Source organism: Lycium barbarum, chromosome 9, assembly GCF_019175385.1.
Source record: "Lycium barbarum isolate Lr01 chromosome 9, ASM1917538v2, whole genome shotgun sequence".
Lineage (NCBI taxonomy): Eukaryota > Viridiplantae > Streptophyta > Magnoliopsida > Solanales > Solanaceae > Lycium > Lycium barbarum.
The window spans coordinates 14,296,820-14,324,667 of record NC_083345.1 but is presented as its reverse complement, the minus strand read 5'-3'; the positions used below and the strand labels follow the sequence as shown (position 1 = coordinate 14,324,667).

The following is a 27,848-nucleotide window of genomic DNA, read 5'->3' as shown; positions in this document are numbered from 1 at the left end:
AAAACTAATTACAAAACAACCCAGTGGTTACTTGAAGTTGATGCTGTATATAAAGACATTTGGGAATGTAGCTCTATTTGCTATTTTGTATCTTGAAAACATACTCCTAGTTAGGTCTGCTGTTGTATTGTCATATGGCTACTTTTGTACGTGCCAAAAAGATATGGCTACTTTTGTACGTGCCAAAAAGATAATGGAATATTGTTTGCTTTGGAAAAAGAATCCTTTTTGGCCAATATAATGAATGAAAGTAAACAAATTTCACCTTAATTAATTTCATTTGCAAGATTTATGATCATATTTCCTTATTTAAGTATCTCAGCTAATGAATTTCACTCTTCCTCATTTTAATTTATGTGGTAGAATTTTTTTTTTAATCGCAATTCATAATATTTGTATAATTATTAAAACTTTTAAGTATGCCAAAATATTATGTAACTACAAAGGCATAGCAGTAAAATTAAAAGGACGAGTTTGAATATACTTTTTCTAAATTTAGAAAGTTATATAACTTTAATGATCAAAGTTGTATAACTTTATAGTATAAGTTATACAAAAGTTATTCTTTTGAGAACTAAAATGAAAATGTGGGCCCGTCACATAAATGAAGTGAGTTAAAGTACTCTTTCCGATCCAAAATAAGTGTTCATTTAGCCTTTAACATATTCTTTAAGAAAAATTAACTTTTAGAAAAAAATTAAGTATTTCAACTAAATTATCCTAAATTAAAATTTGCATATCACTATTAACTTAAGGCATTAAAATCTGATCACTTTTCACTAGAGTAAATTTTAAAAAATAAAATTATTTTAAATTAAAATAAATAAATAAATTAAGTGAACACCTATTATGGAGGAAGGAACTAATTACACTCCATTAAGTAAGACTTGCACATTTTTCTTACCCTATTTCATTTCTTGGGTTTATGAAATTCTCTAAAACCCAATGTAGTCCGTGGATCATTAAATAGCACTTTTATCACTAATCACTGACACTCTGACCAAGTTCATCAGAGTACTATACATCAAAATTCCAGCTTTATTCAAGTTCATCAGAGTACTATACATCAAAATTCCAGCTTTATTAACCTCTTAATCTTGATCATCTCTTCTCAATTCTTTCTCTTCATCTCTCTCAGCTGCAACAGCAAACAAAAAAAAAAAACATTGTGGGTTTCCTTCGATTTGGCCTAAAGTTCTCACTCTCAACAGTAAGTTTCATTTCTCTTTTTTTTTTTTTTTTTTTAAAAAAAAAAAAACTTGCTTTTAGCCATTCTGATACCACTACAGGTTCAATGCATGTTTATTTCCAGGTAAATTTAAGGATCATTTTTGTCTTCTTTTGATTTCAACAAGGATTAGAGAAATGGGCTAAAAAAATGAAATATTTTTTGCTCTTTATAAGGTGAAAGAAAAAGGACATGGAGTTAGGATCAAAATTTAGGAATAAAAGGTAGTGGCTTGGTAATGTGCTCATGCATTGTAAAGGAGATTTATTGCTTTTGAGTAGAGCACTTTTCTATATCACCCCTAATTATTATCTCACTCATTCGGAAATGAAATGGAAATAACTACCGGTACTTAATAATAAGGGTAAAATAGCTATAAAACGGTAAATTATCTCTTGATTTTCCAAACTGGATAAGTAAAAGTGGACATATGTTTTTAGTATAGTGGACGGAGTGAGTAGGTGATTTCTTCTTATCTGTCTAAGCTTTGATGTGCAGACTTACCCGGTACGTGTGTTGGTAGGAGGTAGCAGTACGAGTGGAATAATCTAGGTGCACATAAGCCGATCCGGCCACCATTGTCTAAAAAAAAAAAAATCTTTCATTTTTGGTCATGTTGCAAACCATCTAACGCACAGTTTACACGCCCTTTTTCCACATTGAATGTACTGTTGTGAGTTGTCTGATGTCTTGGATGTTTATGGGTAGTCTGACTAATTTTAAATTGAGACAAATTTTTTTTGATCTTTTGAAACAATGCTTAAATATCTAGAAGCTACATATACTATATAAGTGTGCAAAATTGTGGCACAGAAATGTTTCTTTGATTAAAGATAAGATGTTTAAGTTTTACTATCAGAAAGTAAAACAAGACTATTAATTTGGAAAGAGTACACATATTTTGGCACCTTTTGCACAAATCTAAATGCACAATGTGATGAATAATACTGTTAATTGATCTGCCTTTAAGGTGCTAATTAGGGAGAAAATGGGTACTGTTTGGTTTTATATTTTCTGTTTCAAATCTCTAGTCTCTCACTTGTGTACAACATTCAAATTTTGCAGGTCTCTTGATTTTTGTCTATCTTTTTTAAACAATGGATGAACTTCGTTTGGTTCTCTCATAGCTGTAGTGCAGTGTATTCTGGCTTTTACTATCAATTATAAGAATAAAACTAATAGTTCTTTTCATAATCGTGGTTCTTTTCTCTTGGCTGGCTTCTTGATTGCCAGTTTTTTTTAATTTACAATTAGCAATACATTGTATTAGAATAACGGGAGATAGTCCGCGATATTCACTTTACTGTATTTCTTCAGCATAGATAGTTCTCCAGTTTCCATATCAGGATTCTTGAACATAATCTGTGTTGTGCATTTCTTTCAAGTTACACAGAAGGAAGTGCATGAATTTGATAATCCAGCACCTCATTATGCATCAAATAGTTCAAAGCACTTTCTAAGTCATGTTTTATATATAGATCTTAGTGTATCATACTCATAAAAAAATAAAATTAATTCAGTATCTTTATCATGTTCATAGTGGAAGATGGCGAGAAGATTAGCACATCTGAGACAAACAATGTCTGCATGACTCCAAAAGAAACGGATGGTTTTCAACTAAGGCCTGTTGCATTATTGGAGTCAGGAGAAGGGTTACCTTATGCTCCTGTAGATTGGCCAAATCCAGGTGATATTTGGACTTGGAAAGTCGGGAGAAGAGTCAAAGCCTCAGGACACTTTCAAGATAGGTACTTAATTGCTCCAACAAGGCTTCAAGAAAACCCAAGGAAGAAAATGTGGTTTTTGAGTAAGCTATCTCTTCAAACCTATATCAAAACAAACTTCCCTGAAGCTGATATCGATGCTTTTTTCTCATCATTCGTTTGGGAAGTTCCAGCTGATTTCAACGCTTTTTTCACGTCACCCGAGGGCAAAGGTTAGTAGGAGAACTATGCAAATATCTGACACTTCATGTATTTTTAGGCTTTTCTGAGATATAATTTACTGTTAAGACTTAAGAGATAGATAAACTCTCTTTCTATGATTACACATTTCTGTCTCTTGGCCTCACTTTCTTTCCATTTGTTCTCTGTATAGGAGCTTTAGGCTTGAAAAGTCACAACCACATTAGCGTAATAGTTTTACATCTGTTCCATTCTTTTGTCTAATCTTACTTAATGTCTAGAGCATTATTATTGTTGCGCTTGGTTATAACTGTTTACTTGCAGCTCCCTCTTGATTTGATTTGATTAGGTTCTGTCATAGCTCTGTTTCAAAGCACCATACCTGTGACATTACTTGTTTCCTTTTGGTGTTAATCTCATGCTGGAGTTTTCTTGTCACTCTGTGCTACTTTCTTGTTTGAATGCACCTGTAGTTCTTTGCTCTGAAGATTGTGATATCCAGCAGGCCGTAATATTTAACACATTAGTAGAGGGTAGGAGCAGGAATCTTCTTCACATCCTTAGGCTTTCAACTAGGGGGCAAGTTTGGTTTAACTGATTAAAAGTAGTTGACAAGCATCAGGTGCTAAGAAACACCTTTAAGGTTTAAAACTGATTTTATAATAAGCAGTTATGTGTTGAATAGAAGTGCTACAACTAATAAGAAGCAATATACGTGCTTGGTAAAAAAATGGCAATCACTTTTTCTGTTAAAATTATTTGAAAATTCCCTTAAAAGTGGTTTAGAAAAATATAAATTTTGAAGTATCTTTACATGGAAAAGGATGAAAGGTAGAAATGGAATGAAGAGGAAGTTAATGGTTTTATTTTGGAAATGGTGTTTTGAGATTATAAAAAAGTACTAGGGATAAAATTATAAAATTCTTAGTTAAACCAAAAGTACTCATTACCTACAAAGTTGTAATAGGTTGGGGGTGATCAATTTATGGCTTCTAGTGGATTTTGGAAAAGCACTTTTGGGGCTTATAAACCATGTAAGTCTTACAAGCTAATTTGACCAGCTTATAAACTTAGAGTCCGTTTGGCTTAGCGTGTTGAAAGTAGCTGATAAGCATCATCTGTTGCTGCTGATTTTGATAATTATGTCCTTGGTTACAAGTGATGAAGCTGATAATAAACCAGTTGATGTGTTTGGTAAAAAGTGCTAATATTTTGTTAAAATGACTAAAATTTTCCTTAAACTAGTAACGAAAAATATAAATTCACAATAGCTTTACAAGGAGAAGGACGAATAATGAAAATGGAATGGAGATGGAGTTAGAAGTTCTGTTTTGCGAAAGATATTCAAACATCACAAAAACTAATCAGATAAAAAAGTAAATTTGGTCGAATCAAAAGTGCTTATAAGTTAAAAATATACAAGATGGAGGTAACCAACTTATGGTTTTCGATTGATTTTGGCCTATAAAAACTTTTGGTATTTACAAATGCATAGATAAGTCAACAAATGTTAATAAGATGGTTTGATCATCTTATAAGCTTATCCAAACACACTGCAATTGTTGTGTACTCCCTTTGTCCTATTTATGCGGCTTACTTTCCTTTTTAGTTTGTACCAAAAAGAATGAAACCGTTTCATAGTTAAAAACTTTAAACTTTTCATTTTACCCTTAATGAGATGATTTGTAGCCACACAAATGTCTATGACTTGTTTGAGGTCACAAGTTTCACAAGTCTTTCTTTCAATCTGAAACTTTGTGCCCAGTCAAAAGCGTTATAAATAGTCGCTCTAAAACATGAAAGATAGTAGAATATGATGTATTTGAGGATTAACGATGTTCTCCTTGGTGAGATTTAAGAAAACCTAATGTTTCTGGAAGAACTCAACAGATTATTCATTCAAGTGAGCGATGTCTGTTGTCTGTTACCATTCTCAAAATTATTATTATTATTTTTTTTTTAAAAAAAAAGTGAGCGGTGTCTGTTTATGTAATCATGTTTCCTTCTTGTTTTTTGATATCTTATGTTCTTTATTGGCAGTCTTCGGGAAGTGTTGTGTTTTTACACAATTCATTGCCTTTAGTTGCTCAATTTGGAGTCAACATCCTTAATCTTGCATTCTTGTTTTAGTTCTTGCTCTGTTCTTGAATTCTTCTTGTTATTTTTTTTTTTTTGGTCTGCTCCGGCCTGCTTGTTCTTGCTTTGGTCTCTTATTTATTCAATGTTCTAGTGAGTTTCATCTAGTTTAGGGCCTGGTCAAGTGTCTCTTTTAATTCTTGTCTCTTGATCATGTTCTTGAGTCTTTAACTCTTTGTGCGATCTGATTGCATCTCTTGTGTTTTTTTCCTACTGGTTATTCTTTCTTGTCTAGGTTTACTCTTGTTGTTTTTCCCTCTTTTTGGTCTTACACCCCTCCATTCATTCAGGTCACCTATTTAATCTAGTTCTTGAATTAGAATTCGAGTGAGTTAATAGACTGCCCAATTTCCATGAATCATTAAAGTAGGACATCATATACTTTGCTTGGGGCACTTCAAATGATGATTTAAAATCTTAAGAGTATCCTTTCGTAGCACCCAAGGATGTAGCCCTAGTGGTCAATGAAGTGGGTGAAGAATCATGAGGTCTTAGGTTCAAATCGCAGCAGGGACGCAAAATATTAGTGATTTCTTTCCATCTGCTAAAGCCTTTTAGTGTGCAGAGTTTCTCGGTACCTGTGTCGGTAGGAGGTTGCATGTATCCGATGGAATAGTCAAGGTCGTGCAAGCTAGCCTGGACACCACCGTCATAAAAAAACAACAAAGAATTTGAGCCCGTCTCAGTTAGTTGATTAAAAGTACTCCCTCTATCCCAATTTATGTGACACACTTTTCTTTTTAGTTTGTCCCAAAAAGAATGTCACCTTTATGTAATTAGAAAGAACTTAACTTTTATAATTCCCCTTTTACCCTTATTGAAATAATTTATAGCCACACAAATGTCTAAGGTTTGTTTTAGACAACAAATTTAAAAGTACTCTTTCTCTTAAACTTTGGGCATAGTCAAACGGTGTCACATAAATTGGGACGGAGGGAGTAGCTCATAAGTATCAAGTGCTAAAAAACAGTTTTAGGTGCAACTCATTTTATAAGTAAGCAGTTACATATTTGGATAGAAGTGGTGAAACTTAAAATAAGTTGTTGATGTGTTTGGTAAAAAGGTACTGATAAGCACTTGTTTTCTGTTCGATTAATGTCCTTTGAGCTATTTCCCAAATGTCTAAAGTTAAAAGTACTTCTATATAAAAAAGACGAATGATGGAAATAGAATAGACAGATAATTAAAAGTTATGTTTTAGGAAGAGGATTTTGGAGTACAAAAGATATTAAGGATAAAATTGTAAAAGGTTTGGTCAAACTGAAAGTGCCTGTAAGTGGTAAAACCATAAGTTAGGGGTGACCAACTTATGGCTTTTGGTTGATTTGGACTTATAAGCACTTTTGGTGTTTACAACTGCATAGATAAGTCCAAAAGTGCTAGTATGAGCAGCTTATAAGCTTACCTAAACATCCTCTTTATCCCTCTTCTTCATTTTTCTATTTCTCTCTATCCTTCTTACCTTTCTCCACAACACCTTAAGGTATCATAAATTTTTAAGAGTCTATTTTTCATTCTACGCCCACACAGTGACTTAGCCAAGAATACATAGAAGTTGATTTAAAAAAATACTAGAATGTCACACCTAGGATTTAAATTTGTGGTCTAAAGTAATTTTTGAACTCCCGTTGCCACTATAGTAGAATCTTCACTTAATGTCAAGGGGATTCCACCATTTATTTTTTTTTGATTAAGCACCGGGTGTCCGAGGCTCTTTGAGCCCCGACTAATCCCAGGGGTGCACAGGCCCTCGGCAAGGAGTTTCCTGCAAGTGCACCACGGGTAATTCAGGGTTTTACCCAGTCCGATGGTCCTCAGAAATTGTTTGCACCCAGTGGGTTTCGAACTTGAGACCTTAAAAGGGAGCACCCCAAGGCTCAAGCCAATTGCCACCAGGCCAACCCCTGAGGGTTGGATTCCACCATTTATATATATATATATAAAAAAAAACCATTTTCCCCTATTGGCAGTATAATTTTCCTGGCAAAGGGGATTCAATTGAACCCTCTTATCAACACCTAGCTACGCCCTTGCTTTCCACCTCATGGGGTTGCTTTAAAGATCATGAGATTTCATTGGTACCATTCTAAAAAGATAACAAGGCATTGTAGGATCCAGATCCTGCAACATACCATGTGAATGGCCTGAGCTCTGGCTTAGGTTGCTTAATATTATTATTCCTTTAACATTGGCAAACTCCATTCCTCTTCATTATCCTTTCTATATTACTACAAGTTGGCATGTACTCTAACCAATAAATTTTGCCACCAAGTTTTGTCTGTTAATAGCGTTGTTATAAGGTGGCAAAGTACTGCATGCCATCCTACATGTAGTAACTTATCTCCACAGGATACGAGGTAGTAAACCTTCAATGCATAAGAACAATGATGAAAAGTAACCTGGCTGTTTGTTCATAGGTGTTAAAGATGTTGATTTTGAAAACTTTTAAGCCGTTTAGAAATATTTAGATCATATTAGTATTTAGTCATACATTAGAAACCAACTGAAGATAGCCTTTGTGAAGTTTACAGCCTTGGTCTTCACTTTGTCATGATACTAACCACAAAGATTCAGTTCCAATTTTGTAGCCGATAATTAGCAGAACAAATATTTGCTTTCTGATATCCATGTTTGTAAACCCTTTTTGTGGAACATGTTGAGGCACATATTAGCTTATTTATTATTCCTTGACATTTCTATTTGTACAATTCACATTCTTCTACAGCTGAACCTAAGCCCATTTCTCAATCACCTAGTCCTGGAAAGGCCCGTAAAACTGGTCAATCATCTAATTCTGGAAAGGCTCGTAAAACTGGTGAAGGAGGAGGAACTTCTTCACGGAAAAGGAAGTCCAATGTGAAGCAGCAAGGACGGTATTTATGGAAGAAAGTTCAGCCTAACATCACTAATACCGATGTACTCGTAATTAAGGAAGAAACCGTAGAAAACAATGAAGCATTCGAGAGTCCTCCTGTGTCTGATGACAATGCAACCATCACTCCTCTAGCCTGCCAGCAAGTAACTCCAGAGGATTTCGATATCTATATTAGTTCACTTGATGACATTCTGCTTTTGCCTCCTCAGGGAAGTCCGAGTATTATCTCTGGCTCTCAGGGAGAAAAAGAAACGACTGATTCTCGAAAGAAACTTGTTAATGTCCTACGTATTGGTTTTCCTGCCTTATTTACCTCTGACAAACTTACTGAAGTTGCGACCTTGTCTTTGGAGCTTCAGAATGAACCTGACCTCAGTGATAGAGAGCTTTCAATGCTGAAGCTAATCCAACAAATTCCATTGGCCAGCAATGATTTTCTAGAAGCTAAGCGAGTAGTTAAGGAAGCTGACAAATTCTTTGCTGACCTCGAGGCTAAATTGACTCGTGTTACTACGCTAAGGGATGAATACAATGCCTCAAAGCAAAAAATAGCTCTACTTGAGGTTGAAGATATCTCTACTTCCTCAGCTATACAGGAAATTGATGAAAAGATTGCCGTCTTGCAATCACGTCGAGCTGCATTAGCCAAGGTTGCTGACAGAACTAACAAGAAGATGGCTGAAGCAAAATCAAAGCAAAGAAAGGTCATGGGCCATCTTCCAAAGATAGTTGATGAAATTCAGGTGGCTAACTCCCAAAGCTCAGAATGGAAGCTCAAGAAAAAGAAATCGGCAGAGAAGGAAGTTGAGATATTGACCAAATTTGCTCCACTCAGGGGGTTCTCCATCTAATTGAACTTAATCTTGTACATGCCTTCATGTTGATTCTGTGTCTCTTGTTATTTTATGTTTTCAAGCCTCGGGAATTTGATCTACCCTTCTTTGCCATCTAAGGGTTTTCTGTAGGTTATCTAGTTTTCATGAATCTCTGATCCAGAGAGAGAGAGAGAGAGAGAGAGAATCTCTGATCCTTTATTTGATGCATCTGCATTTCCTATGTAGTAATCTCTTTTTTCTTTTCTTTTCATCCTATGTAGAACTCTTTCACTGTGATGTTTCTGCTGTTTAATAAGAAATGTTTAGGAGTAGTCTACTAGCCAAAGTGAAAGGCAACTGACTTGCAATTAAAATGCCACAACAAAAACATTAATATTGTTCACCCAAAGTCATCGTCTGAGGTTTCAGGTATATAATTTCTTCTAAGCTCTTGGGCAGACGATGTAGATTTTCCTCTTAATTTTGGGGGGTGACGTATGATATATTACTTCGATAGCTTTTAGCTTGAGAAAAACTGTGATGAACGAGTATATATGAATATTTTTATTAGATGGTTCCCAATATTATTGAGGATCCAACTATAATACTGCCTTTTCCGTTCTCGTCTAATATTTCTCGTTTCCACTTGTCTAACCCTTATAACACAAGGAATAAAATCCATTGCAATTTAATCCATGTAACAAATTGGAGTCCGGAGCCTAAAGGGTATAAAAATACGTGGTATAAATTAAAAGGGGTAGCCTAAAATATATATACCAAAACAGGTATAACGTGGAGGAGTCCACGTTATACCCCAAATTTTTATTTCAATGTCAGACTGATCAACCAAAAAAAAAATTATTTAATGGTATAACTTTGTATAATGTGGATCAGTCCACATTTTACAACATATATTTGTGAAACGTGGTACTGTCCACGACTTATTGTGCATTGTTGCCCTAATTTTTCTCCTTTCTCCTCCGCCTCTTCCTCCATCTTTTGAAGTTACAGAACTTCGTCTCCGTCTCCTTCTCCTTTTCCTTCTCCTCCATTTATTTTCTTTTTAAACCCTGCATTATATTCTAATTTTTGGAGCAACTTCTTCATCTTTATCTTTTGTTGCTATTTAAATTAAGGTATTTTTTCTAACTCATATAATATTGTATATTTATAGTAGATGTAGGATATCTGTTTGTCTTATATATCTTAATTGTTATTTTTTATTTGTGTTATTTTAATACGTATAAGATATATGTTTGTGTTAGTTGTGTTATTTTAATTTGAACTTAAGATATGATTGTTAGAAGCATTATTATATAAAAGGTCCGATTTGTTTAGTAGCACTTTTGAAGAAATTTGTTGTTATGTTATTGTTATTTTTGTGGATTGTTATATAAAAGATCTGAATAACTAATTGTTTTTCATTGTACCTTGTGATATTTATATAGCCAGAAAAGTGAAACTTAATTGATGCCTCAGTAGCCCAAACAAAAAAATACTTAAAATGTCATGATAATGCTTTATTATATGAGACCTAAGTCTAAGTGGGTGGACAATTATTTTGCCTATACCTTATAGGTATTAATGTGGTCCACTATCAGTGGTTTCTAAATAAGGCGTATGGAAGTTGTTTTATCTAGCCAGTGCATATTTGTTCTGCTAAAATTGGAATAATATATTTTTTTTAATAGTAAGTTACTCCAAATAGCTTGATCTGGACTTCAATTTTTTTTATCTAAGGTATGGAGCTTCCACGGGTATGCGTACATCCGGGGCCAGAAGTGTACGATGTGTTAACACTCCAGGAGAAGCATCGATCACAGGCTGTGTGGGATGGTGCCTTGAGAGGACCGACCGGATGCCTGTTTCCACGCCGCGTGGATACCGAATTTTGGAAGCACGTGAAGCGTCATCCTTTTCATCCTCACATCCTTGACTACTTTGGCCTGTGTGGATTTAGGGGAGTAGTAGAGGCAGGATGTGTATCATATGATTAGGCAGTCATCACTGCACTTATAGAGAGATGGCGTCCTGAGACGCACACCTTTCATCTGCGTACGGGTAAGGCGACCATCACATTACAAGATATTGAGCTCATGTTTGGCATGGTTGTTGATGGTAATCCTTTGAATGATGTTAATGCTAGAAATATAAGTATTGTTGGGTGGCAACAATTAATCCATGAGCTTATTGGTTGGGCACCCGGTCTGGATTGTTTTAATGGTGTTAGTAGGTTGGAACTAAATAAATTAATTGAATATATTAGAGGCTTAGATGACATTACAAATCAAACCCCAGAAATTGGTGTGCAACAGCGGGTTAGGTTGTACTTGCTATGGCTTTGTGGCGGCACGATATTTCCGGATAAGTCCGGTGACTTACTTAATTTAGACTATTTGTTTGACATGCGTGACCTTAGAGCAATGAGTAGACAAGCTTGGGGAGCGGCTGCATTGTCATATTTGTATACTTGTTTATGTCGCGCTTCGTTGAAGAAAGCCAAGGATGTGTGTGGATTCATTTCCTTATTGCAGGTACGTGACCTTTAAAATTATATAATTTTATTTGGTTGTCCTATTTGATAGTTATAAGGTTTTTATGTATTTATTTTAAATTTTTAATATAGGTTTGGGCTTGGGAGCGAATTATACCGATGCAACCACCACCCAGGGCCCTTCAGCCACACACGACTCTTGCACGAAAGTGGACTCATCGTAAAGCTCGCGAAAATGAGGCACGTGTTGTGCTACCCATATGTAGGGATGTATTGGACAACCTAACAGATGGTTAGGTATTTTATCATAATTATGGTTGTTAATGGCGTTTTGATATAATAGTTACGCTTATGTGTAATTTATTTATTTTACTACCATGTAATTTTATGTTCTTTCTATTGTAGTTTGTGTGGCAGCCTTATTCAGAGGCCATCATTATTGAACTCCCTGAGTAGTGTCGGCGTGGCCGAGTTATTTGGATAGCGCAGGTTCCCCTTATTTGTGGGATCTATTGAGAGTGGCACATAGTAGACCGCGTTATCAGACAGTTCGGTAGGAAGCAACATATTCCGGGACCATGTGCTGAGATTGATCCTTTTCATTACAAACGTGACAAGCGGTATGCTATAACAGTGGAGGATCAACAAAATTTTACACAAATGGACTTTTTGTGGGAAAATCGTCGACAAAGGGTAATTCTGGCCGAGTATGAAACTCAAGACCCAGGGTCATTATCAGAGTATTTTTGTTGGTATCGACGTCACTCGCGCACTTTCATAGGAAATCCTGCGCATAATGTGGATAGAGGATACCAACACATGGCAGGCAGGCATGAGGCACTGGTACGTACATTACATTCCGTTAGATGTTTGATGTCTTTATATGTGTCTTAGACCACTATCAAATCTTGTAATTTTTTTTATTTTTTTTAGGCTTTAGGACATCAAAAATCGTACAGGTTGGCTCAGGAGACTATCCAAGATCCAACCAAGTCTAATGAAGTGAAGGAAATAGCAGAGATGTTTAGCCACATTAATACAGAGTCCATGGTTGCTGCCTCTCTGGGGACGATGTTGAGTTTCGCTCCCAATTATACACCACCGGCAGAGTATGTTGAGCCGCCTACTGTGCAAGTGCCTCGTCATCAACGTCCTAATGTACCAAGACCTACGGCGCGTGGCAGAGGACGCCAATCAGGTAACAGACGAGGTCGAGGTTCCGTGGATCACCAGTTGGTTGATGAGGAAGAGGTTCGTTTTGATCAAGATATGCCCAGCTCAACGATGCCTGTAGCTGATGATGCATATTACCCAATAATAGATTTTATGTCCAGCTCATCGACGTCTGCTCTCGAGGTCCAATCACCAGCAATAATCAGAAGTGAGGGGCCTTTTCAGGCATTCGCATCGTCTTCCCCAGAGCCTCCGGTAGCACAGCCGAGACAGCGACGGGTTCTCTGCCCCTGCGGGGATGGAGCGACAGAAGTTTTTTTGAGAATTCAAGAGAAGGTCACGGCGAGACTAGCCGTTTATCATTACGATAGGTGTCAAGTGGAAGTGCAGTGATGTATGCAACTGAGGTATTAACTCAGCTCACACAAATTGTGAGTAATAATGATGTAGCTAATGATCACTCCGATGAGTCAGATAGTGATATCCCATTAGATCACACAGAAACAGACGATGATCACTCATCTGATGATGATGGTCATTCTTATGAAGACATTACTGCTCGAAGTGATGGTAACGTTAGCTACCATTCTAATGCGATTCCATATTTGGATAACACAGAAGAAGGCCCGGATGATTTTGCCTTCATGAGAGATGACGGTCCAGTTCGATCTGCACTTTGGGATTGTAAAAAACCTGAATTTATCAGATCAGGTTAGTATGGTGGCAATAAATATTCTTTTTATTTGTTGGCCCATTTTTAGGGGGTTGATAATTTTCCTTGTATTATGCAATTAGGTATGTTATTTCATAACAAGCAGGAAATGAAAGGCGCAGTGAGACAATATTGTCTCAAAGAAAAGAAAGAGTTCATTTGTGATCAGTCCAAAGGTAAATTTTGGAGGGTTATTTGCAAGCGTCATATGTTGGGATGTGAGTGGATGATCCGTTTTAGAGAAATTTCAAGTGGTATGCGGAAGGCAGGCAAAGCGGTTCTCCACCACAGTTGTCTCACGGATGATTACAGAAAGGATCATTCCAATTTGAACAGTCACCTAATTGCTACTACGTTGATACCATTTATTATGGTCGATCCATACATCAGTATTAAGTCAGTTCAGCAAAAAATAAAAGGATTGCATACGTTTACTCCTAGTTATAGAAAAGCACAAAAGGGGCGTAAGAAAGCTATTGAAATGGTATTTGGTGATTTTGAAACCTCTTTCAAGACATTGCCCCGATACATGGCTGCTTTAAAATATTTCAATCCGGGGACCGTTGTTAAGTGGGAGCACCAATCAACTACAATGCAAGGTGAACACATCTTCAAGTTTCTTTTCTGGGCTTATAAACCAAGCATCGATGGATTCAAAAGTTGCAGGCCTGTCATCTCAATAGACGGTACTCATCTGTATGGTAAGTATGAGATGAAACTGCTAATTGTTGTTGGAATTGATGCGAACAATAACATTTTTCCACTTGCATATGCTATTGTTGCACGTGAGAGCTTTGAGTCTTGGACGTGGTTCCTTGTGTTGTTGTGGAGACATATTGTTCGTGAGAGACAAGGAATTGGACTTATTTCTGACCGTCATCAGGGCATCTTGCAATGTGTCCAAACACATGATTGGTTACAATCACCATCCACATACCATAGGTTTTGCGTTCGGCATTTGAAAAGCAACTTCAATAAAAAGTTCCTCAGCAGTGACCTTGAGAAGCTAATGTGGTTGGTGGCTACAGAGCACCAGAAGAAGAAGTATAAAATGAGGATGGAACAAATCAAAACAATGTCACCTCCAGCGCATATGTGGTTAAAAGCTCTTCCGGAGGAGAAATGGACATTGTATAAGGACAACGGTCATAGGTGGGGGCTATGACAACGAATGTCTCCGAGTCTTACAACGGTTTATTGAAGAAAGCTCGTGATTGCCCGTTACTGTCATGGTCCGTTATACGTTTAAAAATCTTGTTGATCGGTTTGTTGAGAGAAGCACCCTTGCTGATTTGTTGATTGCGGATAAAAAGTTTTGGCCGCGCGCTGTTGAAAAGAAGTTTGATAAATACTGGGAGAGGTCCCTAAAGCATACTGACATGCAGCAATACAATGTAACTGAAGGGGTCTTTGAGATTCTGACATTTGCACACGAAGGTAAGGGCGGAAATATCCATAAAGTCTCTGCCGAAGGGAAAAAGTGTTCGTGTGGAAAGTGGAGAAACTACCATATGCCATGTTCACATGCAATTAAATTTTGTGATATCCGCAGAATTCAACCAAAGACCTATGTTAGCAAGTACTACAGTTGCAGGTTTTACAAGCAAACGTACAGTGGATTTCACCGTTGGGTGGTGAGGCATATTGGTCACCTTCTCCCTTCAGTTTAATTGCAAACACTGAATACGAGCGAACTTCAGGAGCGCGGACTACAACTAGAAGGAGGAATGAAATGGATATAGCTCCTGCTCCCATGGCTAGAAAGTGTAGTACGTGCAAGCAAACAGGTCATAACAAGAATCGCTGCCCCGACAGAAATCAGTAGTTGTTGTTGCTTGTTGGTTTTTATGTTTTTTCTTAAGTTGTACGATTGTTGTTTCCTTATGTAATCTTCCAAGAATATATAACATGTCTTGTGTCGTTTAATAGTTAGTATGTAATTTAACATTTACTACTCAGTTAATGTGTGACGTTTATTTAACTTATATTTTATTTTTTATTTTTGTTCGCATATATAACACATATTAATTATTGCATGTGTTAAAATATTTATTTGAGTTAATCACTGAAATTAACTATATGCTTTAAAAATTAAAAAAATCAATAAATTTTTTTTATTAAAAACACGGTTGAATATGATTTAAATAGAGGCAACGTCTTACAAACTATTTGTAAAACGTTGGGGAGAAAAAATTAATGAAAGGTATAACGTGGACTGATCCACGTTATACAAAATTATTTGTATAACCGTGGATCAATCCACGTTATACCATTAAAAAATATATTTTTTTTGGTTGATCAGTCTGACATGAAATAAAAATTTGGGGTATAACGTGGACTCCTCCATGTTATACCCGTTTTGGTATATATATTTTAGGCTACCCCTTTTGATTTATACCGTGTATTTTTATACTCTTTAGGCTCCGGACTCTAACAAATTGCAACCCCTCTTTTTCCCTTTTTCTATATGTTCTCCGTCTTGATCAGGATTCAAGAGTAGTAACCATGCACTCCTCAGTGGATGACATAGTAAATGTAACTTCTATAAATTATAATTAACTTTTCCATGTGAAAATTAGATTCAATTGCAATTTCTATATCGTTTTTTATTTGATAGTCCTTTTTGATGAGGAGGAAGAATTAAAAATGACGGTAGAAATTTACCCGTATATATGATATTTACACCAACTTCAATAAATATATGACACGTCTTCACATATTACTATTACATATTCAGACCTTAATATATAACTTAACAATGTGAATTAATATCCTTTGAAGTTAATACGGGGTACAGGTAAAGTTTTACCGAAATGACACCTGGTAGTCACTTGCAACATTTTTTGAAGTTTAGCCACTTTGGTGCAGCCTCCTTCTGTTGTGCTTCTTCTTTTTCTTGCTATCGTTCTGTCCTCCTTTTTATTTCCAAATTTTGTAGGGGAAATCCAATGAATGCATCTCAATGATGACTATTTGGAAAGACGAAACAAAAATCACTTATAGAGAAAAATGTAAGAATTATTTCAGTGTCCGTGAAATGTTTTAATTGCCGTATAAGAAATTAGCACACTATTGGTAATAAGTGCAGACATAAGATATCTTATTAAACTCAGAGCAACATGTTTTTCCTTTTATTACATTAGCTTACATCAATTAATTTTGCTAGGGCCAATTCGGACAAGTACAAAGTACCATATGAAATCATTGTAATATAAATTTTGAGTTCCAACTTACAAAAACGTGATTAATCATCATGTAGAGCAAGAATGAGATATTCACGAGTCATTCTTTCAGTTACTCAAAATAGGCTATCATTTACCAAAATGATCTAAATATCCTAAGTTATTCTTTCAGTTATTCAAAATAAGCTATATCATTTAACAAAACAATTTTCCTTTTTTTTTTAATAATATTATTGGCAACTTTATACATGTGTTGTCCAGAGGTCTTTTTCAAGTTTTTTATATTTTAAAAATGGTCAGATAATAATCCCATATGATTAACCTTTAAATGTTGGTTATGCTTTAAATAGTCACCCTAAAGGTAATTACTAGTTTATGATAAACTACATTTTTTCTTGGGAAAATGGCTAAGAAACCTAGATTATGGCCGGATTTGTAGTAACACTCTCATACTTACGGGGATTCTATTACCTTCTAGATTATTTTTTTAGTGCATTTATTTTGCATTTTAAGTCAGGTGCACATACGCGCTGAACAAAAGCCCAAAAGACCCCTATTTCGATCCTTTTCTGTTGGATATTTAAATTTGGATAACGGGTCGCCCATGTGGACTGACCCAACCCATTTAGAAAAGGATAAGATTGAGGAGTTACGAGGCACGTTACCCTGGAAGTTACAAGTCCATACAACCACTATATTTGTGGTGAATGAACGTGTAGTGTGGTTTTGAAATAAGTGAATTGCTCCTCTCTCTCTTCAGTAAGAAAAATACACATTCTCCTTCTTCAACAGAGAAGAGTTTTTTCTTCTACTTCTTAATAGAAACACACTAAAAAAGACATTTAGTTTGTGAAACATAACTTTGTTTCCAAGAGATTCAAAGCTCGATTTTGGGGTAATTTTTTGTGGCAAGTTCAACGATTTATCTTCTGCTGCTTTAAGGTACATAATTTGTTGTCCTTGCCTCGTTAATGATTTCTTACAATGGTATCATAGCATTGTTAGTGTGTTTTGTTGATATGAATACACTATTGAATCATGTTTAATCGTTGGTTTTGTGCTTTATGTGTTACTGCGTTTTCACTGGATTAATAACTTATTTGAGTTTGATTAACTATGAATGAAGCCAAGTCTGTAATTGAAAGACTTAGAGAGATCCAATCTCGTTCTGGATTTATAATTTCTTTTTATCTCTATGTTATGAGAACTGGAGAGAACGTTGGCTTCTTAATTGTTGATACTTCTTATATATCTCATGGATTCTCTGTCAATTTTACAGTTTATGTTTGAATAGGATTTTTTTTAATTAAAGAAAATCTGAAATTGTGAAACCGTTCGAAGTATTAATGGTTTCTTCCTAGAAACACTATTGACGGCTGATGTAGGTATAATACGAAGGATGGGATGTTGACCTACTTTAACAAAGAATCGGAGCTCTTAACAAACACAGTGGAGGGTCACTTTACCAGTTTTTTTAAAAAAAAAATAAATAAATTGGTAAGAGTTTCAAAAGTCATTTTTTATGTTGTTTACTTTGACTTAATTAAGAAAAATGAATGGATAAGTGTGACTTGTGAAGAAGTTGCAATATTTTAATGATTTTTTTTAAGTACTTGATGATGGGAATCTTTGCACCAGTGATCATTATATTAAAGTTTTATGTACACTGGGCAATATGGATTCTCTAACTTATTCGAAGGTCTCTCAGAATAAATTATATAGTAATGACGGTGGATAAAAGTTTTTTTTTTTTTAATCTGTCATCACTACTTCGGCTCATGAGCTATCATGTTCTAGATGATTATTAATCCTTAAACTTAATTTTATCTTCTACGAGTAGTGTGGCATATCTTGTCATATTGAATGGTATGTCCATTCATATTGTTTCTTTATTCCCATTTCAGACATGGCTGGACGGAGACATGCTCGAAATGCACCAACTGAGAGTGGTGGTAAAAGTCAAGCAAAAGGACAACATAGAAGAATGCATCGTCAAAGGACTATATTTAGTAATGATTCAGACTCTGAGCCTGAAGTCATCAAAAATGTCTCAAGGACGATACAAAATATCTTTAGAGAGGATAGAGTTGTGCAAAGGGAAGGAGAAAGAAAATTTGTAGAATTTTAAAAAATCAAAATGGACCCATTTGCATCTATACCAAGCTATATTCATCTTTTGGGGAGGAAGCTGTCAGGACTAATGTTTCAACATTTTAAAATTGTTTCGAGTTAGGATGTCGTGGGAATATTGGAGCAATCTATACCAGATTATTGGAAGGGTCAGTTGGCTGATATTTATCACAAGCTTGGTCCAAATGCACCCATTTGGATGTACACTATGGAACTTGAATCCAAGTGGGAGGAAAAGAAAATAGCAACTAAGGTTAAGAAATCTTGGCTACTAAAGACTTGTTCTAGACCCATATTGAGTCCGATAGTTCCTAAATCTCAGCTTTCTAGACTTTCTCCCATAGAAGAATTGGCTAAATAGCGGCTGAAAGTTTTTTAAATCCTAGTCACCCGCGTAATGAGAAGAAAGCCATAGACAAGTAGTATATGACTTGTAATTGTGTAAATTCCTTTTATGAACATATGTTTGTTTATCTCTTCTGTTAATATATGCATATGGATGTTTATTTATTTATTATTAATTGATATGCATTAATAGAATGTTGTAAAGGGATAAGACTAAAAGAATCTATGTGATTCTAGTCACGAATATTTAAATACACATTAAGAAATGATTCTAATTTTGGTTAAACATTTAGTTCGTACATTATGATTAGAAACTTTTGTGACCTTTCAATTTTACACTAGATGTGAAACCTTTATGAAAATTGATTTGCTTGAATGTGTATATCACATGCTTTTATTTTAAGGGTAAATATTGATGAGTAAAAACTTGCTTAATTGTCTCAATCAACAGATATGGCATCTAAAAGCATCATTGCTAATTTAAACAAGGGTGAGAAACTCAAAGGTGAGAATTACGACATCTGGGGTCGATCTTGAAGAAAAGTAGCTTGGTGCTGCTAAAACTGTATCTAATGCCTATGTGGCAGAATCCAGTGGCATAAAGTCTTCAGGCTTCAAATGTAAGAAGAATTGGAAAAATGACGGAAAGGGTAAGGAGACCGGAGAAGGATCCTCCAAGAAAAGGAACAAGCCAAATCCTAAGAAGGGAAAATGATTTTTTAAGAAGAAAGACAATAGTAAGATGAAATGCTTCAACATCTATGTTCCAGGGCATTTTGCTCATGAGTGTCCTGAGCCGAAAAAAGTAGCATTTCGAAACGCATCTCTAAGTGCTACATATGTTTCTAGCACTGTTTTACTAACTGAATCTTATCCTATGTGGATTGTACACTCAAGGGCCACCGACCAAGTGAGTCGTGATCGAGAAGCGTTTGTGGAGTTTCGTCGAGTCTCACCTGGATCAAGGTGGATATATGTAGGAAATAATGCAAAGCTTAAAATCAAAGGGATAGACACTTGCAAAATGGACTTGTGTGGTGGACAAACGTTGATGTTGCATGATGTCCTATATGCTTTAGAGTTCCGACGTAACTTAGTATCTATGTCTGTTCTTCTAGATCTTGGTTTCGATTTAAAGTTTACTCACAATGGTGTTAGAATTACTCAAAACAATATTTTTTTATGGTTTTGGACTTCGTTATGATGGTTTTATCGTTTTAGATTGTAATCCTTCAACTTATGACTATTATGTTGACCATTGTGTAATGACATGTTATTCTAGTAACAATGATGTTGATGTTATTACATGGCATGCAAGACACATAGGACTAGACCGGATGAATAGATTGGCAAAGGAAAGGAATTTAGATCCTTTCTCCAAAATTGAAATGCCAACTTGTGAAAATTGTCTTGCTAAAAAGATTACACGTAAACCATTTGAGAAGGCTAAGAGAGTAGATTCCCCATTGCAATTAATCCATTCTTATATCTGTGGTCCAATGAATGTAAGGGCAAGGTCTGGTGCTATGTATTTCATTACGTGTATTGATGATTTCACGTATTTCGGTTACGTTTATTTGATTTCTCACAAATTTGAAGCACTTGAATGCTTTAAAAGATATATGAATGAAGTTGAGAATCAATTAGATAAAAGTATAAAGACTTTAAGAACCAATAGAGACCGTGAATATTTATCAAAATAGTTTGAAGAATTATGTAATGAAAAAGGCATTACCAGGCAGTTAACAACTCCTTACACACCTCAACATAATGGTGTAGCAGAAAGGAGAAATAGAACATTATTGGACATGACAAGGTCAATGATGGCGCAGGCAAATTTACGTATCTCTTTCTGGGGAGATGCATTATTGACTGCGGCCTACATACTAAATAAAGTGCCTTCAAAATCAGTTACTTCCACTCCCTATGAGCTATGGACTGGTCATAAACTAAACCTGAATGATCTATGACCTTGGGATTGTGCTTGCATATGTAAAAGATCGTTTTGGTGAGTTTGGAAAACTGAGTCCAAAAGGGAATAAATGTATCTTTGTAAAGTACTTAGAATACTCCAAAGGTTATGTGTTCATTGGTGAATTAGAAGATGGAAGTATAACTAAAATTGAATCACGAGATGTCACATTTCTAGAGAATGATTTTCCCAAAAAGGGCGAAGTAAAGGAAGGAGAGCCTCTTGACGAAATGTTGAATTCAGATGATCAAAATATGTTTTCAGACATGTTTGATAGTCAAATAGATCAAGGATTGGTTCCTGATCCAAGTGGGAGTTTTGAATCCCATAATCCTATTGAAGAATCTGAACTTGAATTGCGTAAAAGTATTAGAAAAGGTATACCTAAACGATCATACGAGATTGAGGATTGCGTTTTCTTAGTATCTCCCACAAAATTGGATGAGCCTAATGCTGTGACTGAGGCTCTGGCAAGTCTTGGAAAAGATGAATGGATGAAAGAAATGAAAGAAGAATTGGAGTCCATGAGAACCAATAAAGTCTGGGATCTAGTTGACCTTCCTTCTGGGCGTAGAGTTATTGGGAGCAAATGGGCTCTCAAGGTTAAACGTAAAGCGAACGAGTTAATAGAAAGATACAAGGCACGATTGGTCGCAAAAGGTTTTACCTAACAATCTGGAATAGATTATGTGGAAATGTTTTCACCAGTTGTGAAGTTTACCTCAATTCGATTGCTTTTGGCTATTGTTGCATGTTTGGATCTAGAGTTACACCAAATGGACGTGAAGACAGCTTTTCTCAATGGAGAACTAAACGAAGAAATATATATGGAACAACCTGTAGGTTTCATCGTTAAAGGCCAAGAAAAGAAAGTCTGCAAATTAAAAAGATCTATTTATGGCTTGAAGCAATCGATCAAGACAGTGGTATTTGAGATTTCACAAATAGGTGATGTCATATGATTTCACCATGATCGATGAAGACCATTGCATTTATGTGAAGAAGTCTAATGGAATGTTTGTAATTCTTTCCCTTTACGTGGATGATATTTTATTAGCCGGAAATAATTTGGAGTATGTGAAAACTATCAAGTCATGGCTTTCAAAGTCATTTGACATGAAAAACATGGGTGAAGCAGATTATATATTGGGTGTTAAGATCCAAAGAGATCGTTCCAAGAAGTCTTTGAGTCTTTCTCAAGAAACTTATATAAAGAAAATTTTGGAACGCTTTCGAATAAATAGTTGCAAACCCATAGATACTCTTATAGCAAGAGGTGAAACTTTAAGCCTTGAAATGTGTCCAGAGACCGAAAAAGAAAAAGAAGACATGTCTCGACTTCCATATTCTAGTGTTGTGGGGAGCTTGATATACGCTATGATGTGTACTCGTCTGGATGTTTGTTATGTCGTAGGTCTGGTTAGCAGGTATCAGTCCAATCCTGAAAAAGATCATTAGAAAGCTGTGAAGAGGATCTTCCGATACCTGAAAGGAACTGTTGATTATTCACTATGTTATAGTGAAAATAATTTACACTTAAGAAGATATACAGATGCTGATTGGGGTGGTGACAGGAATGATAGAAAATCGATATCTGGTTATTCTTTCTTACTTAATGGTGGTGATATTTCATGGAAAAGTAAGAAACAAACTTGTACGGTTCTTTCAACTATGGAAGCTGAGTTTGTGGCTTGTGCATCTGCATTACAAGAAGCTGTTTGGTTAAAAAGATTCTTTGAGCATTTGGACATAGCAAAGAATTCTCAAGGATCAATGATTTTACATTGTGATAGTCAAGCGGCTATTGTATACACAAAGGATCCTAAGTATCATAACAAAACTAAACACATTGACATCAAGTATAATTTTGTAAGTGACGCAGTAGCAAGTGGAGACGTAACTTTACAATACATATCTACGCGAGAAATGATAGTTGATCCTTCTATAAAGGCGCTATCTAGAGACCTGTTTGAGAAACATGTTATGGCTCTAGGTTTGTGTAGGATATGATTATATTTCTGTTTTGTAAAATGACTTGGTTGTTACAATATTTTCATCAATATTTGACTCTTGAATTTATGTTCATATCTTATAAGCATGTGATGATGTAATTTTATTGATAAAGTGTGTCGAACAAGTCGCGAGATTGGTTCTCTCACACGAGCAATCGCCTTTTATGTGGAGGAACGTGAAGAGATAAGTTCTACCACCTACTTGTTTTGAAAGCCAGATATGGGTTTCTCTAAGAAGATGGATTTGAGGATCATTGAAGAGAGAAGCTCGAGTTAGACATCTAGAGGTATCTAGATCAAGATCTTACAGTGTTGGAAAAATAAAGAATTAGACACACGTGCCAACATAAGGTGAGAACACCGTAGCACATATTTCATACCGTGTGTGCTTAGCGACCAATGGGTTAATGGAGAAGGGACCCCTACTTCTTCATTGTGTGAGACCCTAAAAAATTACATTAAATTTTCATTGGAATACCCTTTGACCTTTGACTGTTTCTTGAAGTTTCAATCAGTGTTGCTATTTTAGCATATCACTAATAGCCATGAGTGATTCGACAATGCGGTGCACGTCTAGGAAAGCAGTTGATCTGAAACAGATAGATTCGAGTAGAAAGGGAAGACAATTAGTATTATTAATTTAACTTGTATTCATAGGCCAGCCATTACACTTACCATAAGAGTGTCAAGTGTAATTGTGGATATAAATTTAAACATGAACTCGAGTTTACCTCTTTAGAGGACGAGGGATCAGATAAGTAGCTACTGATGTAGCGGATGATGTCTAGGGTATCGCGAGTAATAAGATCCTCATGTTAATAGTGAATTCTTTCCGCATGTGATTGGATTCCTACGTGGAGCTCTTGTAAAACCTTAATAGGTATAGCTCTTGATACTTGCAGGTTGCACAAACTATTTGTCTGTATGAATTACGTGTGTTGTTGACATAGTATGGTTTGAGTCCAGTCCACCATGTGCGAAGTGGGAGATGTTGGATATTTAAGTTTGGATAACGGGTCGCCCATGTGGACTGACCCGACCCATTTAGAAAAGGATAAGATTGAGGAGTTACCAGGCAAGTTACCCTGGAAGTTACAAGTCCATACAACCACTATATTTGTGGTGAATGAACGTGGAGTGTGGTTTTGAAATAAGTGAATTGCTCCTCTCTCTCTTTAGTAAGAAAAATACACATTCTCCTTCTTCTACAGAGAAGAGTTTTTTCTTCTACTTCTTAATAGAAACACATTAAAGAAGACATCTAGTTTGTGAAACATAACTTTGTTTCCAAGAGATTCAAAGTTCGATTTGGGGTAATTTTTGGTGGCAAGTTCAACGATTTATCTTCCACTGCTTTAAGGTACACAATTTGTTGTCCTTGCCCCGTTAATGATTTCTTACATTTTCACTTCAGACACAATCAAGAAAACCCTCCTTCACTCTCTGATTTTTCCATGGAGAAATCAGATGATTCTCTTGGAATTTAAACCCATCGTTCACTATATCATTCAAATAACCGATTCTTGGCTTTTGTCTTGTTGGATTTTGATTCCATTTTTCAAAATTTTGGAAAGTTTTGTCGGTGTCACACAACTGAATAATTTAGTCGACATTTACAGGTTAGGATTCTCTTTCGCACATCAAGTTTCATCTTTGGATCTTTATGTCCATACAAAGCCTATTCAGCTCTGAGCTTAACTCTTGCATAACTAACCCTAATTTTATATACGTAAAATTTGGGGAAGAAATTACTTGTCCTAACCAATTAAATATAAGATCGGAGTGAAAAATAAAAAGTAGAAATTTACACAAATGGAAGCTTACCTCTTCAAGACATCCTTGACTTTGGATAAAAGGATCGAATTTCAAAGCTTCAATGGAGAAAAAAATGGGTACTAAAATCGGGCAGCAATAGAGATGTTAAAAGAAGAAATTCACACAAATAGGAACTTACCTCTTCAAGACAACCGTGATTTTGGAGAAAAAAATTGAATTTCCGAGCTTCAATGGAGAAAAAAATGGGTACTAAAATCAGGCAACTATACCGATGTTTAAGGGATTAATGAAATTACCGGTAGAAGCACCACATGGCAAAAATTCAACGAATGGCTTAATTAGCCCCTACGCTCCGTGTGCATGTTATCACTTTCTTGGCCAGCTCACCCCATAATCAAATGTCAAATAAATGTACTAAAAAAATATAGCCATGGGGTAATAGTACCCCATAAAGTATGAGTGTAGCAGAATAAATACGATTATAGTTTGAGCGTCATTTTAGCCATTTCCCCTTTTTCCTTTCACATGCTGAAGTGCTTTCTTGGTTTTTCTTTTTTCACTACTCTACCCTTCCATATCTTTCTCTATACTTTTTTTTCTTTAAAAAAAAATGATGAAACTTGAAAGACAATAACATCACCAATTTTTTCTACACTCAATTTCTCTATTAAGTAACTCATTGTTTATGAACTACTACTTTCTACTGGTGCATTTTGAATTTAAATAATCTATTTTAAAGATAATTAACAAAGATAATATAATAGTTTGAAATTTCAGAATTATTATAAACATAGGTCACAGTACCAATTTATGTAATATTTTTATTTATTTATTTTTAAGCAACCACTAAGTATTCTTAGTGGAGGGATATTTATTAAATTAAATAATAGAAAGATAAAGTCTTACAAAGTAAAAGCTAGCAATAGAAATAAAGACAAAAGCCCCAAATAAGCGGGGCAACCCAAAAACAACAACAAACCCCATCAGAACAAAATTTAGGAAAGTTGAAGCCTCTAGCGATTAGCCATCGCCAATGCCAATCACCGGAGATGAATCATCACCGAATCAAGTGCTAGATGCTCTGCTTTGGATACATATATTCGCATCTCACCAGATGCTGTGAATCCATCGCCAAGGAGTTAATTCTCTGAGTAAGCTAGAACTCAACTTTTCAGGTAATTTTCATCCTAGTGTTTCAAATCTTTCATAAATCCTCAAATATGTGCTTATTGTTGGTGAAAGAATACACTAAACATCCATTGCGAAATCGAAATTTTTATGAATCATATGGTTGTTTAGCTCACTTAGACGCAATGTGATCTGGTTTTGTGCTTATGTTGATGCTCTGCTACTGTTGCCTGCTTTATTGTATGTTGACTTTGTCCATGAAGCATCTTGAGACTGTGCTTCATTTCATATATGCAATCCTTAGAGTAAAGTATTAAATACCATCTTAAAAGATAAAATGATAAATATCTGCATAAATACTCTTATTCTTGCACTCCTAAAGAAGATCTGTCACATTTATTGGATATACTGAATATAAATCCTCCTTTGCTTCTCATTTATTGTTAGGACTTCAATGGGATGAGCCAAAGGCTAATACCTCCATTAGAAGTCTTTACAATATTTGAGTTACAAAGTTAGTCTTGTATATTCGTGAATCCCATATTCTTGGCACTTCTGAACCTCAAATTTGGAATTTGCTGTTTGTCAAGATTTAACAGTTTCCTCCCTACACATGGTAGTTCAGAAAAGCTCCTAAAGATTGATGTACCTGCAAAATCAAAAGCTAGGTTAGTTAAAAAATCTGCCATTGTATTGCCTTCCCTGAATACATGTTGTACTACCACATTAGAGTTATCCCCCAGCTTTCTAATTCTGTCCACTAATGTGATAATACACGAGAAAAGGCCATAAATAGTCCCTTATCTATGGGAGTAGGTCTTAAATGGTCCTTTAACTATACACTTATCGGTTTTAGTCCTTTAACTATTTAAAAACTTATCAAATTTAGCCTCCGTCTATTTTTTATACAAACAACTTACAAAGCCATAAACCTCCATGAGATTAATGTTAAACCATTCCTCAAACTTCTCTCTCTCTCTCTCCCCGCTACTTTTTCCTCAAGTTCATTCTTTAACCTCAACTTTTTTCCTCAAGTTCTCTCTCGCTTTTCATAACTGACTGAGTCCGTCGATTTTGTAAAAAAAAAAATGAAAAAACCGACAGACTCCCGTCGGGTTTTTTTTTTTTTTTTTGACAATTAAAGAATGAAATGTAGGAACTTGGAATTGAACCCGGGTATGTTCCTTGGCATTAAAGGGCTTTACCACTAGCCCACTAATATTCTTTGTTCATATACTTATATTGATTTAATTTATACTGTTTTTCGCTCTAAAAATCGACGGACTCCTTCGGTTTTTTTTATAAAAAAATTAAAAATTATAATAAAAAACCGACGGACTCCATCGGTTTATTTTAGAAAATAATTATATTTTTCGCGCATTTTTTGCGCAAAAAATAACCGACGCAGTCCGTCGGTTTTCTTAAAAAAGAAGATTTAAAAAAATTATTGAAAAAACCGACGGAATCCGTTGGTTTTTCCGTCGGCTTTTGCCAGTTTTTTAGTAGTATTTGAAAAGAATGGTTACAGAAATTGCGTGCCTGAATTTATCTTTTCGAATTTCAGAGACTCGGGAGCGACACCAGTGCCAGAATGCTCTTTTTTTTTTTTTTTTTTTAACAAGAGGAACTTGAGGAAAAAGAAGCTGGGGGAGAGAGAGAGAGAGAGAGAGAGAGAGAGAGGTTTGAGGAATGGTTTAACATTAATCTCATGGAGGTTTACGGGTTTGTACGCTGTTTGTATAAAAAAATAGTCAGAGACCAAATTTGATAAGTTTTTGAATAGTTAAAGGACTAAAACCGGTAAGTATATAGTTAAGGGACCATTTTAGACCTACTCCCATAGATAAGGGACTATTTATGGCCTTTTCTCGATAATACACCATGGAACCTCCCATCCACCATTCAAAATGTTCTTCATCATCATAGAATCAGTCTCCAAAATCAATGGATGTAAATCGTTCATCAC

At 35.5% G+C, this 27,848-nt stretch overlaps 2 protein-coding genes and 2 long non-coding RNA genes across 4 annotated transcripts; 3 read left to right on the top strand and 1 right to left on the bottom strand.

Moving 5' to 3' along the window:
* Positions 1-890: 890 nt before the first annotated feature.
* Positions 891-9,304, top strand: LOC132610501 (uncharacterized). Its single transcript, XM_060324814.1, has 3 exons — positions 891-1,210; positions 2,769-3,164; positions 7,994-9,304. Coding segments are annotated over exons 1-3 (1,398 nt in total). The 5' UTR covers positions 891-1,209; the 3' UTR covers positions 8,995-9,304.
* Positions 9,305-11,882: 2,578 nt separating this feature from the next.
* Positions 11,883-13,030, top strand: LOC132611228 (uncharacterized). Its single transcript, XM_060325647.1, has 2 exons — positions 11,883-12,295; positions 12,386-13,030. The coding sequence occupies exons 1-2, from the start codon at positions 12,113-12,115 to the stop codon at positions 13,016-13,018; spliced, it is 816 nt and encodes a 271-aa protein (XP_060181630.1). The 5' UTR covers positions 11,883-12,112; the 3' UTR covers positions 13,019-13,030.
* A 2,941-nt stretch (positions 13,031-15,971) lies between these two features.
* Positions 15,972-25,929, bottom strand: LOC132610743 (uncharacterized). Its single transcript, XR_009571279.1, has 3 exons — positions 24,933-25,929; positions 24,803-24,849; positions 15,972-16,306 (listed from the first exon to the last, which is right to left on the bottom strand). It is a non-coding gene; the product is annotated as an uncharacterized LOC132610743 (long non-coding RNA).
* On the top strand, positions 16,399-19,137 carry LOC132611218 (uncharacterized). The gene is made up of 2 exons (XR_009571511.1): positions 16,399-17,461; positions 18,424-19,137. It is a non-coding gene; the product is annotated as an uncharacterized LOC132611218 (long non-coding RNA).
* Positions 25,930-27,848: the final 1,919 nt, after the last annotated feature.